The sequence below is a fragment of the Drosophila guanche genome, unplaced genomic scaffold (genome assembly GCF_900245975.1).
Source record: "Drosophila guanche unplaced genomic scaffold, DGUA_6, whole genome shotgun sequence".
Lineage (NCBI taxonomy): Eukaryota > Metazoa > Arthropoda > Insecta > Diptera > Drosophilidae > Drosophila > Drosophila guanche.
Genome location: NW_022995745.1, coordinates 7260598 through 7277336, shown reverse-complemented (window position 1 = coordinate 7277336; position 16739 = coordinate 7260598). Strand labels below are relative to the sequence as shown.

The 16739-nt window shown below is 46.7% G+C and overlaps 2 protein-coding genes across 2 annotated transcripts; one reads left to right on the top strand and one right to left on the bottom strand.

Annotated features, from left to right (window-relative positions):
• Positions 1-13344: 13344 nt before the first annotated feature.
• On the bottom strand, positions 13345-14795 carry LOC117580957 (nuclear speckle splicing regulatory protein 1). The gene is made up of 2 exons (XM_034267742.1): positions 14665-14795; positions 13345-14604 (listed from the first exon to the last, which is right to left on the bottom strand). Exons 1-2 carry the CDS (start codon positions 14673-14675, stop codon positions 13398-13400), a joined length of 1218 nt encoding a protein of 405 aa, XP_034123633.1. The 5' UTR covers positions 14676-14795; the 3' UTR covers positions 13345-13397.
• A 68-nt stretch (positions 14796-14863) lies between these two features.
• On the top strand, positions 14864-16324 carry LOC117580958 (40S ribosomal protein S15Aa). The gene is made up of 2 exons (XM_034267743.1): positions 14864-15012; positions 15748-16324. The coding sequence occupies exon 2, from the start codon at positions 15750-15752 to the stop codon at positions 16140-16142; it is 393 nt and encodes a 130-aa protein (XP_034123634.1). The 5' UTR covers positions 14864-15012; positions 15748-15749; the 3' UTR covers positions 16143-16324.
• Positions 16325-16739: the final 415 nt, after the last annotated feature.

Genomic DNA, 16739 nt, shown 5'->3' with positions numbered 1-16739 from the left:
ATAGCATTAAAAGTTCTAGATACATTCTCGGTATTTATAATCTGAAAAATTTCGTTGAGATGGCTCACCGACACAGATGGAATGTTTTTGCATTGGTACTAAATGTTGCCTATCCGGACGGCAACAACAAAACTTTGGTCCACTATTTGGGTCCTCCCACAAGCTTTCTCTTTCTCACACGCATATATTCGCCAATCACATATACACACAATCTCACGTTTACGATAAGCTACAGTTGAGGTGCAATCGATAGACAGGGTTTGTGTCTTGTCCTGTCCCAAAAATGAGCTTAATTTCGACATAAAGTGAGTTTTAGGACATGGATTGACCATAAAACGTATAACCATACCATTATGGCAGCGATTATGCCAATATACCAATAATTATGGCGGTCATTATGCCATTATACCAAACCATTATGGCTGGTCAAGTCCAAAAAATGAACCATAAAATGCTTGGCCATACCATTATGGTTAAAAATGTACCTTAAAATGCCATAAACGAGAGCTGAGCCGCTGGAAACATCCGAATCAAAGATAATGCCGTGAAGGCAAATATGTTACTTTTAATGAAACAGCATGTGCCGGCCTTATTTCGGAGAGATTTTATGATTATATTCTGTTTCTATACTGTATAAAAATTAAGTTTCTGCGAATTATTGCTCAATTCTGAATGTTGTTCGAGTCATGCTGCGAGAGCATCGCGTGTCGTGACACGAGAGCATCGCTATTCGTCTCTATTCTAACAAAGGGGTTAGAAGGAGGGGATTTTGTGTAGACTGCAAGCTTCGATTGGGGACTTTGCAGAGCTTTTATGGAGTTAACAGAGCTGTTAGAAGCCAGATTCGGTGTTCCAGTTACTGTTATACAGTCAGCCGGGCATTTAGCAGCGACTGAGCAGTGCTGTTACGAAGCTTAGCAGCGCAGCTGTTACATGTACGAATTGAAGATAAATCTTTGCCTTTCAGCAGCATCTCACACATACATCCATGCATGAGCAGTGCATCTTTTCACCGCTTCACCGCTACTCGCATGGCTGAGCAAACTGTCCGCATAGCTGTGATGTCATTAGCTTGGCTGTTAAAGGATTAGCAAGGTAATTGGGTGTGCATGCGCCTGCAGAACTGTTAACGGCTGACGCGTGGGCCTGAAGTTATATAACGGAGTTAACAGCTTTTGCGATGGGCATGCTTACAGCAAGCTGTTAAACATTTAACAGAGCTATTGTGTGCGCTTCCCCTGTTCGCTTCCCCAGGCTGTTAATTTAGCATAGCCTCTAAGGCGTTGCCGCAACTGTTAAGACCTTGGAATGCCATTAGGGGCCTGCATTTGTGCTTCTTCGGCCCCGTCAAGGACTCTTAGCAGCAGCAGCAGCAGCAGCATAACGAATAATGATGACAAGGCTATCCTACCCTTGCCCTGGCATGCCCTGCGTCCTGCAGCATGCACCGGCACCCTGCATCCAACTGCCATGTGCAGGTCATGTGGAACGCAAGTAGTAGAACAGTTTGACCTTACACAATGTTGTTGTTACGCTGCCTAATCCCGGAGCCGAAGCTGAGCCCTTGCTGGCAGCATAATGGGGTTAGATAAATACGAGAAGGATGGGAATGGGAATGGGAATGGGCATGGGGATGGGTAGTGGGGTATGGGGTATGGGGTATGGGATTAGGCACATTAAAAGTTTTGTGCAAGTTTTCCATCGGGCTCATTTCACTTGGATGTGTGTGCAGAGCGAAATTATTTGTGCCCCACTTTCGGGGCACACCAAAAAGCATGCTTTATTAATTTGTTGCAAATGCTTTTCCAGCGGCAATGTTTTAAGGGAAAAAGAAAGCACCACCAACAGTGCATTTTAATTTGGCAATTTGCGGCTTTCATTTGCTCAAATGTGGAATGTGGCGGGGAAAACCTATTTCCACGCATTTCTAAATCAAAAATTGCTCTAATGAAAAGCAATTCGCATTGATGGGCATAGCCATAGAATCCTTTGACGCGCTTTTGCCCACTGCCCATTGCCCAGTTGATTGTCGAACAAATCAAATTGATTATGGGCCAACACTTTGGCAATGCATTGGCTGGTCAGGGCCAGGCCAAATCTAGGTGGGCCAGCAGCAACCACAGCAGATAAAATAACAATAAAAAAGAATTAAAAAATGGCAATGTTGCAGTGCAAAAAGGGCCTTTGGGGCAGGCAGCAAAACAACAAAAAAAAACTTACCATCGCAATGCGATGCACAACAAAATGAAATGAAATGAAATGCAATGAAATGAAATGAAATAAAGCTGAGGGAATTGTACTAGTATATGGTGGTGGTCGGCTTCTATGAAATGTGGCATATTGTGGCACGGACGGCCCTGGATGGTAAAACTGTGCGGCAACTGTACCAGCTCAGTGCAGGAGGCTCCCGGCTCCGGCTCCGGCTCCGGCTCAGGCTCAGGCTTCGTCCGGGGTTGAAGAGTCAAAGTCAAAGCAAATAAATTGTGCAAATTGTGGTAAATTGAAACTGACACAAGCACAACAATTTCCATATCGGTAGCTGCTATCGGCAGCGGGACAGGCAGGACAGGCAGGACCGGCAGGACCTGGCATTTTTGTTGTGCCTAACAATATGTATAATAATGCTAAATGCCAAAATGATTTCAAATGCAATTTCAATTGAATTCGACAACTATCCCCCACCATCCTAGGATTCATGCCACTCTCTCTCTCTCTCTCTCTTTCTCTCTGTGCATTGATCAGGGCATTACGAAAAAGTTTTAGGCCATACAAATAATGGCAACCCTTCAGTCGTTGCAGCACCAGTCCCAGTCCCAGTCCCAGTCGCAGTCGCAGCCTCAGCCCCAACAGACCCAAAAAACTGCTGCCATTCCAGGCAGAAGCCTATCAACCGGGCACGTCAATTCATGAGAAAATATTGCACAAATGCCGAGTGAAACGAGCTACATACAGCACACAAACACAAACAGCACAAGCGCACACACAAACACAAATATGCACACACAGTTACAGTTACAGAGAGTGAGTGAGCGGGAGAGAGAGGGAGAGGGGGAGAGAGACAGGCCAACTCGTTGGCCAACAAACTTTGTTCCCTCACAGTGGCAGTGCCCGGCAACCCTGCTCCCAATTTTGTTTCGGTGAACTGCCCCCCCCCCCCCCCCCCCCCCCCCCCCCCCCCCCTTCCCCTCTATCTGCTCTCGCTCTCACTCTTCCATCAATTGACAACCCAATTAACTTAGAATTACGGGATTTATATGGGGAAGCATTTCAACGCTTTGTGAACCGAGAACTCTTTTCAAGTTGCTCCTCTGAATGGAAAGTAGTTGCCGAGTGTGCCAGTCGATCAGGCTTTAGGGCCTACCCAGCCTGCCCAGCCTCCCATCAACGCTCACCAAAACTGATGGCATCATCATAATAGCGGGTGGGCACACAGGGGGTAGCAGAGAGGTATAACAGTGATGGGAGCCTATGAAGAATCTATTTATGTTTTGTTGCATTAAAATAGTCTTCATTGAGTCTAACGTTTTGCCGGGTCAAAACAATGTGTCAATCTTAGTTATTTTCCATCTATTAAATGTGGTTACTTAATTGGCAGTGGTGCCCCGAAACTGTCCATCAATTAGGTCGATTATTTTGGGGCAGGGCAGGGTAGAAGGGGTCAAAGAACGTCGTGAACTTTCGAGGTCTGGCTGGGATTTGTTTCAAAAATAGCCACGGGGTTGGGCCCATCCACACCGCAAACACTCTCCAGCTGTATCGGTGTGCCTGATCTTCTTTTTGCGCTATTTTTGTTGGCGCAGTGTGCCAAGTGCCAAGTGCCGCGTGCCACGTACCAGTCGCTCTGGCAATCCACTGGTTTCTCAATCCCCATTGTTTTCACCACCGACAGGAGGTGGGTAATGGATGTGGAACCCCCTACTGCCTGCTGCATGCTCCCTGCTCCCTGCTCCCTGCTGTCAGGCGAGGCCTTCACTCTAATGAGCATAATCTCGTCATCGTTGCCTCAAACTGACCCATTGATGCAGGGACTCTTTGTGGAGCATATACTTACATATAGCCTGCCCTCTACCCTTCCCACCACACACACACACACACACCCACACCCACATACACTCAACTGTTGGAATATTTGGGCGAGCGCTTTCTGAAGCGCCAGATGACGTTCGCCTCGACATCGGCGCATCCGTTGCCCAGGTGAATGAATGATATGCCAGTTGCCTCGGACAATGGACCACCTGACTGCCATGCCCTCTACCCTGTGTACCCTCTGTCCTCTCTGTCCAATCTCTGTCCTTTGCACTGGGGTGCCCTTTGTGGTGCCACAGGACACAGCCCCGACATTCCTCCATCGCTATCCCCACCCGCAGCACACGCATAGAATGATTTGTCAACAAAAACCGAAAACGAGTGACAACGGAAACAAAAAGAGCAGAAAACCCCGTAAAATAAAAAACGAAAGAGAACAAAAAAAAACAAAAAGAGATTCGCCGGAAAGGTAAGGAAGTCCCATTGAAAAGTCCGTGCTTTTGTGGCCGGGATGGCGACTGTGACAGGGTACGGGACAGTGGATAAAGAGGTGGACGAAAGCAAAGGGAGGCATGTGGATGGGGTCGAGGACGGGCAAGGGGACAGTTGCTATTTGTCAGTGCTCCATCTATCCACAGACATGTGTACTCGATGGCCATTGATGTCAGCCCGATGGACTCTATCTGTTGTAACTCCCGCTCCCGTCCATTCCCTGCAATCATTCGAGTATGTATATCGGTTATCGGATCACTGGCGACAGTTGGGGGCTGGACTTTTGTGGTGACTTCGAAGTCTGTTCGAGGGCTATCCATTACCAATGACGGTTCGATGTGACTGATTTGTCCTCACTTGACTCGGCTGCTGTATCCACGACTCCGCTCCACTATGCTGTGACAAAGTTCTTTGGCAGTGATTAGAGAGTGTGACTTGAATGGCTTCTTGTCTCCACACTGTCTAAATATGACGGCCACGACTGTGCTTCGATGTGAGGTTTCTTGACTGTGAATAGAAATGAACTTGCATGTGTCTAAAATCCATTGTCTCGGTTGCAGTAAATAAATAAGTTCTAGAACTTTCTCGAACTCGAACGCTGATAATCTGCCAGCGGTCTGTTTGAAAATTTAATGTAAATAATTCACAGCTAGAAAGGCTCAGCATAAAGTAACAGTTACAGAATATTCCGGAACATTGCAGTCTCTTCTCTCGCTTCTCTTTATGTCGCGCTCTTTCTTTGTTCGCTCTGTGACTGGCACTGCAGCATTGCCGCCAAGCTGCTCTCTTGCGCTCTTGCTCTATCCCTCCCACGATTTGTCGCTCTCATTATAAGCTGCGCTTGCTTTCATGGCTGCCCACGCAATTTGGGTTAATCCAACTCTTGAAAATCTTCAACTGACATCGTCTTCAACTTACTACTTAGCTACTTTGCAACTGAATCGTTGTAAATCCTGAACAATTACGAATGTAATTTTATGCGTCTTTAAATGTCGCTGTGACTGATTTTGAAATTGATTGGATGGAAGTTCGAAGTTACCCAACAGCTGTTAAGTTTCCAAACAATACAGTAGATCATTATGAGAGTGACTGCAACTACAGTAGTGGCAGTGCCGAGTGTGCCGCTGACAGTCACATGCTGTGCAGTGCGTTTACAGCGGAACACTTTATTGGTGCCAGCCACTGTAATGCACGTTGACGTGGAGAGGCAGCGCTCCAGCAGCGCCTTTTCCTATGTACAATAGCGACATAGGGGCCGTGCCCCGTGCCGTCTGTGACGAGTACAAAGCAGATTAGCCCGGACTATCAATGTCCATGCCAGTTACAATTGGGATTAAATCACGGATAGTGGCGGAGACTATCAAGATTCGAATATTAAATTAAAGTCAGGGCTGCCAATCAAAGCCTCTTGCGACGTGAAATGTTTCAGACTTTAAATTACAGTGGAACTCTGTCTTTCTATTTTCATTTTAGCATGTGAGCTGTTACTCTCTGGTGTAATGCGGCTGCCTCCTACACGTCCTCCCACTGGACTGTTCCAATTTTCAGCAGTCCTCCCCCGCACTCCTCTCTTCCGACAGTCCACTGATAAGAGAAGGCAAAGAAAAACAGGGCATGATTATATGGGCGGCGGGGCCAAGTTATTAAAATCAACAGCCATAAATTAGCATATTTTATGTTTGTCTAAATACGAGCATACCAGCCACACACACACACACACACACCCACAGCCCAACACACACCCGGATCACGGATCCCAAGACCAGAGACCCGAATCCCGGGTACCCACCCAAAGGCTCAGCGAATGTGTGAAGTTTCGGCCTGTCGCATGTCCGAGAATGTCCTGCAATGTCCTTTCTGGGGAATGCAGGCCCTGCCAGACCCGAAACTGAAGTTGAATCCAGAACAGAACAGAGCAGCAGAGCAAAGCAGAGCAGAGCAGAGCAGGGACTGGACACCGAATGCGAGTGCTATAAGCACATAAATCAGGACAAAGCAAAGACAAGAGTTGCAGCAGCATCCCCATGTTCCCATCCCTGTCCCCCACCAGCAGCAGCAGCCTGTGCCCAGGCCCAGCAACATGCACCCTCTCATCTCTCATCTGACCAGGACACCCACAAGGGAAATGGTAATGTGGGATGGCAGCGGCAGAGGGAGAGTAAATGGGGGGGGGGGGAGGACTCTGCCAATGGACAAACAAGTGAGAATTTTACATTTTCCTAGCCAAAAAAGAATTTATGCAAAACAAATGTCAACAATGAGGAAAGGAACTGCAGAGAGGGATGCGAAATGAGTGGACAGGGGATACCGAGGGTGAGAAATGGGATTGCGATTGGGATTGGGATTGGGATTGGGTTTGGGCTGAAACTGCATCTTTGTGCTTATTCGAAATCACTTGCAAATAGTGTTGTATTTATTGTATTGTATTGTTCATACAATAAATGTATTTACATTTCTGCTAGTGCATATCGTTGACAATTTCGGTTCGTAAATGTTTGGGAATTTGTTTAAAAATGTTTGACTTTGTTCCACATATCAATTATTTCACAATTTGTTACGAGATCCGTAAATGGTTTTGGAGCCTAGCTAAGTCTTATCAGAATTATAATTTATAAAATAAATAACAATAATTATAATATTTTCCATTGTATTTTTTATTTTTAGTGTAAGTGCTGTAAATATCGATATGTTATGAACATCCCTGGCTGAAAATGCATTCCCTTCGGTCCGCAGCTGAGTGTCCGGTACCCTACCCACTTGGCGGCTCCACAATGCGACATTATCTGTTTTAATTGCATAATAAAGCACTTTTAATTAGGTTTTTATATAAGAGCCAGCGACCCAGGCACGACCACGACCACGACCACGCCCACTCCAGCAACCACGCCCCCTGCCGCCTGCCTAACAACCGCAAAAGTCGTAAAGTGTGAGATGTGCATGAGAACAGCAGCGTTGAATGCTGAGGGGGGGGCGGAGGTGGAGGTGGAGGTGGAGGTGAAGTGCCGCAGATGTGTTCAGATGGAATTCGGTTATAGCGGATCAGTGGTGAAGAGGGGAGTGGGGAGTGGGGGAAGGCTGCGAAACATAAAACAGAATCTCATTTAACAAGAAAGAAAAACTCGCCGCAGGGGCCGAAGCTCTTAATACACTTTCAGATCCAGTCTTCCCATTAGCTGGGATGGTCTAAACATTTTATTCGATTTGTATTACAAATAAATTAGTTTAACTAAGTACAGTTATAGTAGATGGTAGAATAATCAATTGTAAGTATTTATTCAGGCTCTACGATTCACGATATAATAAGGAATTACATAGGTGGCGAGGACCATCCACTCGCTCTCTCTCGGCTTAGAGAGGAACAAGCGTGTGAGCCTCGCAAGAGAACAGCTGTCTGTGGTGATGACAACTTCTTATTTGTAAATTACGATTTACTATCCACGAAATACACGAAGTCCATCATGAACATATTTTGGATTACATTTTGGGATACGATTTGATGTGCATTATTTATCCAGTATTTAATAAAATATGCATGCTTACGCTGTGCATCTGCTCTGCTTGCCAAATATTTCTGCAACGTCGTAATAATACCCTCTGCAAGGGTATAAAAACTTATCGTGCAAGAGGGTACGGTACGGCAGCAGCAGGCGTGAAAGGGGTGTTGATGATAATGGGGGGGCGGGTGACAAAAACTTTGGCTGTCTATAAGCTGCCCGCCCATACACACTCAAGCACACACACACACACACACACACGCACAGGCAGAGGCAGAGGAGCAGGGCAGAAAAAGCGAAAAAGAGCGAAAAAGAATAAAGGGGGTGAGAGTGCAGAGAGCGGGTGAAAGAGTGTAAAACTTAATCCAAGTCCAGCGAAGCTGCAGGCACGCAATGTTAACTTTGGCTTAGGGATGGCCTCAGCAGAATGGAAAGGGGAAAGTGTGTGTGTGTGAGTGAGTGCTGAGAGCATATAAACGACCTTCAGCAACGGAAGCAGCGGGAGCTCTGGCGCTGTGTTTGTGCTTCAATTATGCCAAAAATGCGCACTGACACGTAAAAATAATGCATACTTGAAGGCGCGCCACCAAACCGCACACTACAGCACACACACACACATCTAGGTGGAGGACGGTGGAGAAGTAGGGCGGGGGCAGGCGTAGAGAGTTGACAATGCCCGAGGAGAGGCTTGGCAGATGAACGGACGAACGGACGGCTGAGCAACCATGACAATGCATATAACATTTTAATTTCCTGCTTATTAGCCAGGCCACGCCCGCAAAAGGCAAACTAAGGCAGGGCCTCCCCCTTGCCACCCCCCCTCCTCACCTTACCACACTCTACCCCCTGCCCATTCACTCACACTCACACTCGCACTCCCACTCCCACTCCCGTACCCATTCCCACCACACACGCAAACAACGAACGCCCGCAGCAACCACAGCCACACCACACAGTAGGGGTTAAAGGAAGTGCAGGGGAAGACCTGCAGGAAGACCTAGAGGTGCACAAGTATCGACTCGACGATTACCCATCTCTGAAAATGAGACAGAGTGACGGCAGGAAAGAAAGGGGAGGGGCAGCAGGAGTGCAGTTCTCAGATCATATTCAGATCTACCCGATTTCCGAATTAATATAAAAGATCATGAGAAAATAGGGAAATACGAATATTCAGTACTTGAGGTAATTTTAACCATTACATTTCTTTAAAAATACCCATATTCACAGCAAATAAGTAACTTTGTTACGAAGCTCCTCGCTGAATCAATGAATCAATCTGAGACATCTGAGCTTAACAGGATTCGAGTGCTGTGGATTGACAGTTTTACGAGGCCCTTAACTTTTTCAGACGGCTGCATTTTGGTTCCTGGCTACGAAAAGAAAAAAACTCTCGGCTTGGAAATATTTAAAGAGTGTTCAATTTAAATAAATAGATACGCGGTTGGGCTGTCTATCTTCCATCCCATAATTACGCCATAAACTCTTTATTGTTATATGTAGTTACATATGTATGCATGTATGTACATCCATATGTACATCCGTCTGTACATATTGATAAAAAAAAACCATGTTAATCCGAAAAAGTGCAGTTCGTTATAAAAAAAAAGAACAAAAGCCTCCTCACACCCGCTCGCAGAAATCTCACAGCTTTCAACATATGGCACACCCTACTGGAAAGGATTATAAGTACACCTTGGAACTGCAGAGATGGCGCAAGGAAGCGGAGCGGCAGTGCACGGGAATAACATAATGAAAGCAGAGGAAAAGGGTGTATTTATGCAAGGTGAGGCCTTCCTGGATTACAGTGAACTCTCGCACAAGTTGCTGTAGAGGCGTCTGTGTGGGTGACACAAAGAAAGGCACATACATATGTATAAAGAGAGAGCGAGTGGAAAGGCGGGAGAACTGGAATGCTTCACCTCGTATTACCACACTTTGCGGCAGAACTTAATCTGAAAAGTAAAGTAAAATAAAGCAAAAGTAGAGCATTTAAAGCAGAGCAAAAAGGCAGTGGGAGCCGCTTAAAGCAGCGGCAGAGCACGGGCAGCGGCTTAAGACAGTGGCTGCGGCAGCGGCAGCGGCAGCGCAGTGCCATGGCAACAGAACTGCCAACGAAACGAATCTACCCCGTGACCCAAGCCAACTAACGGGATATGCGAAGATGCAATGGCAAAGATACAAGAAGAGGCTGACAGAGCGAACGCTCCATCTACACATGTGTGTTTGTGCACGGTCCTGTGCATATGTGTGTGTGAGTGGGATGCGTTTTGTTTGTCATGAGCGTTGGCATCTAGCCTACTACCCCACCCTACCACATCCCACCCCAGCTAGTTTTTCATTACACTCTCTGTCCAATGCAGCAAACGAAATTTTTTTGGATGCGTCTCACCGCGCCGCGCATTGCTTCTTGCCAAGAGGCGGCGGCTCGGCTTCTTATACATTACCCCCACATACACACACACACACACACACACACACACACTCAGTGCACACACGAAATAAATCACCAGCATACACACACACCCAGGGAGTCAGTGGCGTCGCGGCTAGAGCGGTAGAGTAAGTGGAGCGGGGGAATGAAGGGAGGGACCTAAATGTGCTGAGCAAGTCTCTGCTCTTTCCCCCCACTCGTCTACGGCCCTGTCAACTCTGGATAAGACTAACTGCCGCTGCCTGCTGGTACGCCCTCTCCCCCTCCCCGTTCCCCTAGACTCCTTTGCGGTGAAAATACCCCCTCATACGTCCAGCCTGGCATTGAAAATGTTGATAATTGAATTTACACGTGAATGATCACAATCTTGAAGCCTTTACTAAGTTATACCCCCAGTCACAGCCCCTGTCCATAATGCCACCCCCCTCCAACACATATAAACCAAAGGAGCAAAGCCATGAGAGGAGAAGAAGAAGGAGAGTCAGATTGCATCAGTGCAATTTGGCAGAGGCCAAAAGGAAAAGCCAGAGCCAAAAGCAGCCAAACCATGCCCGCACCATCGCCACAGGCCCAAGTAATTATGATCGTAAATTGATTAACCAACGAGGAGCAGCAGCCAAAGAGAGATAGAGAGAGAGAGAGCAGCCAACCGAGGTACGGACCGCATAACGAACGAACAACGGGGTTAATGGAATTACAGTTATGCAAGCGCTGTCCTCGTGTTATCGCTCTCCCATCCCACAGCTGCAGCTGCACTGTTCCTCAAAGATATTTGCATATTCTCTCAATGTCGTGGATCAGGTAAAGACCAGACCCATAGAGAGAGAGAGGGAGAGCTGAATAAAATATATTGTAAAATATATATGTTCATACATATGTATGTATGTATATTTGTACTTCGCTGCTTAATCATGTACAACATTTTAATGCGATAAATGTCTAAGCGATCCACTCAAATGCTTATGCACTTGGCTGTCAGAATACCCTGTTCGCCGACGTTGTTGCTTAAACCGATTATTATCAAAACCGAATTGGGCCATTCCAGCAACTGCATACCACCAAACACAATCAATTAGAGAGGGTAAAATAATCACACCCCACTGCTCTGATCACTGCCATCAATCAGAAAGAGATGGTCATGTGTACGCATGCCGCACTCTTCCAACCGATACGATCCGTTATGCGGAAGCACACTTGACGGAACGGAATGCTCATTTCATATCAAATTAATTTGCCTAAAATGTGGAACACAAATCTCGACTGCAGCACAGACAGCAACAAGGACAGGAACAGGAAGAAGAATGAGAAGTAGAAATAGCGGCAGCGCCAGCAAATGATGAAGAGGAATGTAATGAAGGAGCAGTCACAACAACAACAACAACAACAACAACAACAGCAGCATCAGCAGAGCAGCGGCAGTAAAAGAAGAAGACATGTGAGATTGATGACACAATCAAACAGGTATGAGGGAGAGAATCACATACATAAAAGCAGGCAAGAGTTGAGTGTGCAAGCGAGATGGCCAGAGCCGCGATGCAGTTGTTATGTGGCGCAGTGTAGAGTGCGGGGCACAGGGCCGTGCCAAATGGAAAATGGATTTCACTATTAATTTCGCTGACGACAACGACGAGGACGACTAGCACGAGGCCGACGACAAGGACGGAGAGCACGTTGACGACATCAAAAGCGAAGCATCCGACTTGACAGCCAGGATGCAGATGCAGATGAGGACGCTGCCGTTGCCGTTGCTGCTGCTGCTGCTCCTGCTCCTGATGCTGTGGTCTACTATGTCTGCAATGCGCCGGACCCGCTTCCTAACCATGTCAGCTATGCTCATAGCCCATGCCCGGGCTTTGCTCTTCCCCTTCATTTCTTTCCATTCCTTGCCTTTCGCTTTTATGGCGCGCGGCCCACAGCCAGCGCATCGCATCGCAGAGCAGCGAAGGCAGGCAGGCAGGCACACCTATTTTCAAAAGGGATTTCCAGCTTTTGCGGTAAAATGAAACAAAACACACAAAAAAAAGAGAGAGAAAAAAGAAAACTAACGGCAACTTGGCTCTTTGTTATTTGGGCGTTTTGCAAGTTTTATTTTTTTTCCCGTCTTCTTTTTGTTGGCTCTTTTGGGTTTGTCGTCGTCGTCGTCGTCGTCATACAAAATAAATGGAATATCTTCGTGCCATGCTCCGTGCTTCTATCCCCCACCCCACCATCTACAAGCAGCTCCTCTGGCTCTGTCGCCAATCCACATCCAGGGTTTCACTGCCACTGCCTCTTCCTCTGCTTCTATCCGTCATGCCGAAGTTGGCGCCGTGAGCTTTTTATACCCTACTCTTGTGGGTAATACAAATAACCTAGCCCAACCTTTAGAAAACATCTCTAATTTCATGAATTAAACGAGTATTTATGCATGTGCACATATTGACATAATTTCCATTTCAAAGTACCCGAGTGGGAGTCCCTCATGTCAGAGACTATAGGAAAACTGATAAGATCGCATTACCATATCATTGATCCGATACTTGTACTGAATCGAATAAGACTTTGCACGGAAAAACGTGTCCACCAAATCCGTCTCTACATGGAACAAAGTACACATGAATGTGATCCAAAAATAACACCATAGACCGGCAAGGGTATCTAATGTCTCGTCAGACGAAGCCATCAGCATTTTCTTGCCATTTTTTTTGTAGAAAGCGCATAAAGAGGGAGAGAAGGAAAGAAAGAAAATTGCAACTTATGCTAAATATGTGCACCAAGGGGGTTTGTCCCCAGAAGATGCCTTTGTGGTCCCGAAGCTGAAGCTGAAGCTGAAACTGCCATGCACATGCATAAATAAACTATGACACGGGGGACAAATTGGAATTAACATAATAAGCAAACAATGGACATTTTTTGTTTTCGAGTTTCGGTTATTTCCCCTTTTTAATGCGTTGCCAAAACTTTTCTAATTGCATTCAGCCCTGACGGGACTTCTTGCGCACCTGATAGCGGGCCAGTGCCTCCTCAAGGACCTTGCCCACGGTCCGCTTGCGCCAGATCAAAGTACGGTCGACGGTCGGCTTGGTTACCGTGGGGATGGGCAGGTTCTTCACATCAGCATCCTTCTTATCCCCATCGTCATCCTTTGATTTGGACTTGGGATCTGCCATCGCTTCCTTGCAGACATCTTCGGGCTTCTCTGGCTGCTCCGTTTTCCGCTTCTTGGCTGGGTCTTGACTCTTAGACTGCTCTGACTTACTTTCCTTCTTGGTCTGCTTCTTGGCCTGCGCCTGCTTCATGTTCTTTTCCTTCTCATCCTCCACCTCATCTTCGCTGGAATCATCGATGCTGAAATCAGAGTCCGCATCTATGTTGTTGTTCAAGTGCGCCAGCGAGCTGGCTGCATTGCCTGGCTTGTTGTCAGACGTATCTGGAATTGTGGTTGGCTTGGCAGGAGAGGCGGATGGCTGATTCTCTTCATCGTCAGAGGCACGGCGTTTTCTGTAGCTGCGGTGCTTTGGCACTTCCGCTTTGATGGGCTTGTAGGCCACTTCCTCGGTGGATGGTGCTGTCTTCGGTTTGGCCACCTGCGTTTCTGTGGTGCCCAGTTTTTGCTCGTACAAATGTCTGTAGAAGCCGTCCAGATCCTTTTGCTTGGTCACATCGCCTATGGCCTCAAGGTAGTCGGCCCGCTGTTCCTTTTCTTGGAGCTCGCGCATCGACTCGAGCCTTTTGCGATACGCTGCTGTCACATAGGTGTCCTTGTCTTTGTACATTTCGCCCTCAGCTTCGCGGTCCTTCTGCACTTGCCGCTCGACACGCAGCTCCTTCTCTAGCTTCCGCCGCTCGGCGTGCTCCATGAGGCGGTTGATGTACTTGGCCTTGCGGGGCTCCTGACTCTTGCTCTGCTTGGCCTCGTCGCGTTTGTTCTCCATTTCGTCGTAGAGCTCATCGTACTGGAATATGGTGGGATCTTCGGCCAGGGCCTTCTCCTGCATGCGGCGTGCCACCCGACGCTCCATTACACTTGGTCCGCCAGTCACGCCGGCTTTGGGGCGCATTTGTGGGGCATTCTTACTGTCGTCGGAGTCGCTGCTCTCGTCGAATACGGACGGTTTGGTGGGCGGCTTTGCCGGCCGGGCAGCCTCCTTCTTTTGCTGCCCCGGTATGATTAGGCCATACCTAAGATCATGATTCCCACGTTAATAGTCATTTTGTTAACTTATTTCATGCAATACTCACGGTTTTGACATTTCTTTTTGTTTTTTTGTTTGTTTATTTGGCCGCGGATTTCACTAATGAAATATACCACCTGACAGTCCCAAATATACCGAAATATACTGTAAGTATACCAATTAAGACCAAATATAAATACAATGTTTATATTTTTGAAGTGTGACCGTAGAAATTTTTTGCAGAAAACGGCATATTTTTTATCAGGGCTCTGATAGGCAGCAGCAGAAGCAACTCTGGGTGCTCCAAAGCAACCCTGCCAGCTGTCAAGTGTCAGATGCGGCCTGCCCGACTTCCTCTTTCTCTTTTCCGATACGTTCGCGGTCGTGTAAATTTGTGTTTGCAAATCAATCCTAGGTAATCGTCGCTTAATTTAATAGATTTGTTAAAGTAAAGCCAAAAAATGGCAAGCCAAATGTGTCCACTGTGGTTTAAACCATAGATTTAGTGCGAGTGCTATGCAAAATATGTGAAAAATGTTATTCTTTTTATATTTTTTTGTTGTGAGCCAAAGTTTATCCAATTACTTGTTGGCCGACAGTGGTTACGCCGAACACTGCCCGCTTGGCCCAATGTATAAACATGACATTGTCCATCAATGAATGAGTCCTAGGATATCTAAATCTATTTTTTTGCCAATTTTTTTATGTTGCGGCGTTTTTGGGCTGTGATTCCTGCCCGGTGAGGGAGATGTCAGCTGTGTGTGTGTGTGTGCGACTGCTGTTGTTGTTGCTGGTGGTTGTGTGTCGTCTGTAAGCGGGATTCAGGCGAGAGCATTCGATCCATTGACCTAGGGAATCTCTAGCCGGCATATTGATGAGGGGGAGCACCGTCCTGCCCGAAAATCTATCTGTTGCCTGTTGTTGTTTACACCATGTAACTCCAATGCCCAGACAGAGGAACTCACACAGCCCAGCATGGGAGTTCGCACACATACACACACACACACACACACACAGGCAATGGCGGCCGCCCTGGAGTTATTTTTTCATGTATTTTGCACGTGCTAGCTTTTAGGAAAAGTTTTCTACTGTTCTTTTGATTGTTCTGCGAGAGCCGTGAACTAATTTGTCTCGTTTTCACATTTTGCAGCCATGGTGCGTATGAACGTATTGGCCGATGCCCTTAAATGCATCAACAACGCGGAGAAGCGTGGCAAGCGCCAGGTGCTGCTGCGTCCCTGCTCAAAGGTGATCATCAAGTTCCTGACTGTGATGATGAAGCACGGCTATATCGGCGAGTTCGAGATTGTCGATGACCATCGCTCTGGCAAGATTGTGGTAAACCTTACGGGACGCCTCAACAAATGTGGCGTCATCTCCCCAAGGTTCGATGTGCCCATCAATGACATTGAGAAGTGGACCAACAATCTGCTGCCGTCCCGTCAGTTCGGCTACGTTGTCTTGACCACCTCGGGCGGTATAATGGATCACGAGGAGGCCAGGAGAAAACATCTGGGAGGCAAGATCCTCGGCTTCTTCTTCTAAGCAACCTAAATGCTTGAGCTAAAGCGTCTGTGTGGGAGTTTAATATGTAAAATGTTCTTTTATTTCACACCGAGCCCGGGACCGACGAGAGGATTCCATTCAAGCATAAAATAAAAGCAGCAAATCTGAATGTTCACAAAGTTAAACGCGAAATAAAATGATTTGATACATATTAATGGTGATCAAGATTTTTTTTTTGTTAATTTGTACACACTGTAACATGTAAGCCGAAAAGATAAATGAAAATAATAGTAAATCAATCTGACAACGTGAAACAAGCTCATCTGTGTGTATAATTGTAACTGAAGTTAGTTCGTTGCCAAGTGAATGAGTGTGTGAAATGCATAGCCATTTAGATCTGTAAATCATTTTCAAATCGTTAATTGTATCAGTAAGAAGTCAAGAAGGAACTGCACGCTTTATTTTTGATGCACGTATCCCCCCTGTCTTGTATCATTGTCAAGATGCAGCATGGCGCCAAAGCTTTGCGAAGTTTGGTTGCTGATTGGTTCGATTATCAATGAGAGAGCTGCGCTACAAAGCGCATTGTGCAACAGGACGCTGTGGAAAAACGTGCTACAGTCAACAGGCAGTTGC

Bases quoted from the DNA above. Each gene is read 5' to 3' on its own strand.
- LOC117580958 (XM_034267743.1), top strand. From the start codon at position 15,750: ATGGTGCGTATGAACGTATTGGCCGATGCCCTTAAATGCATCAACAAC.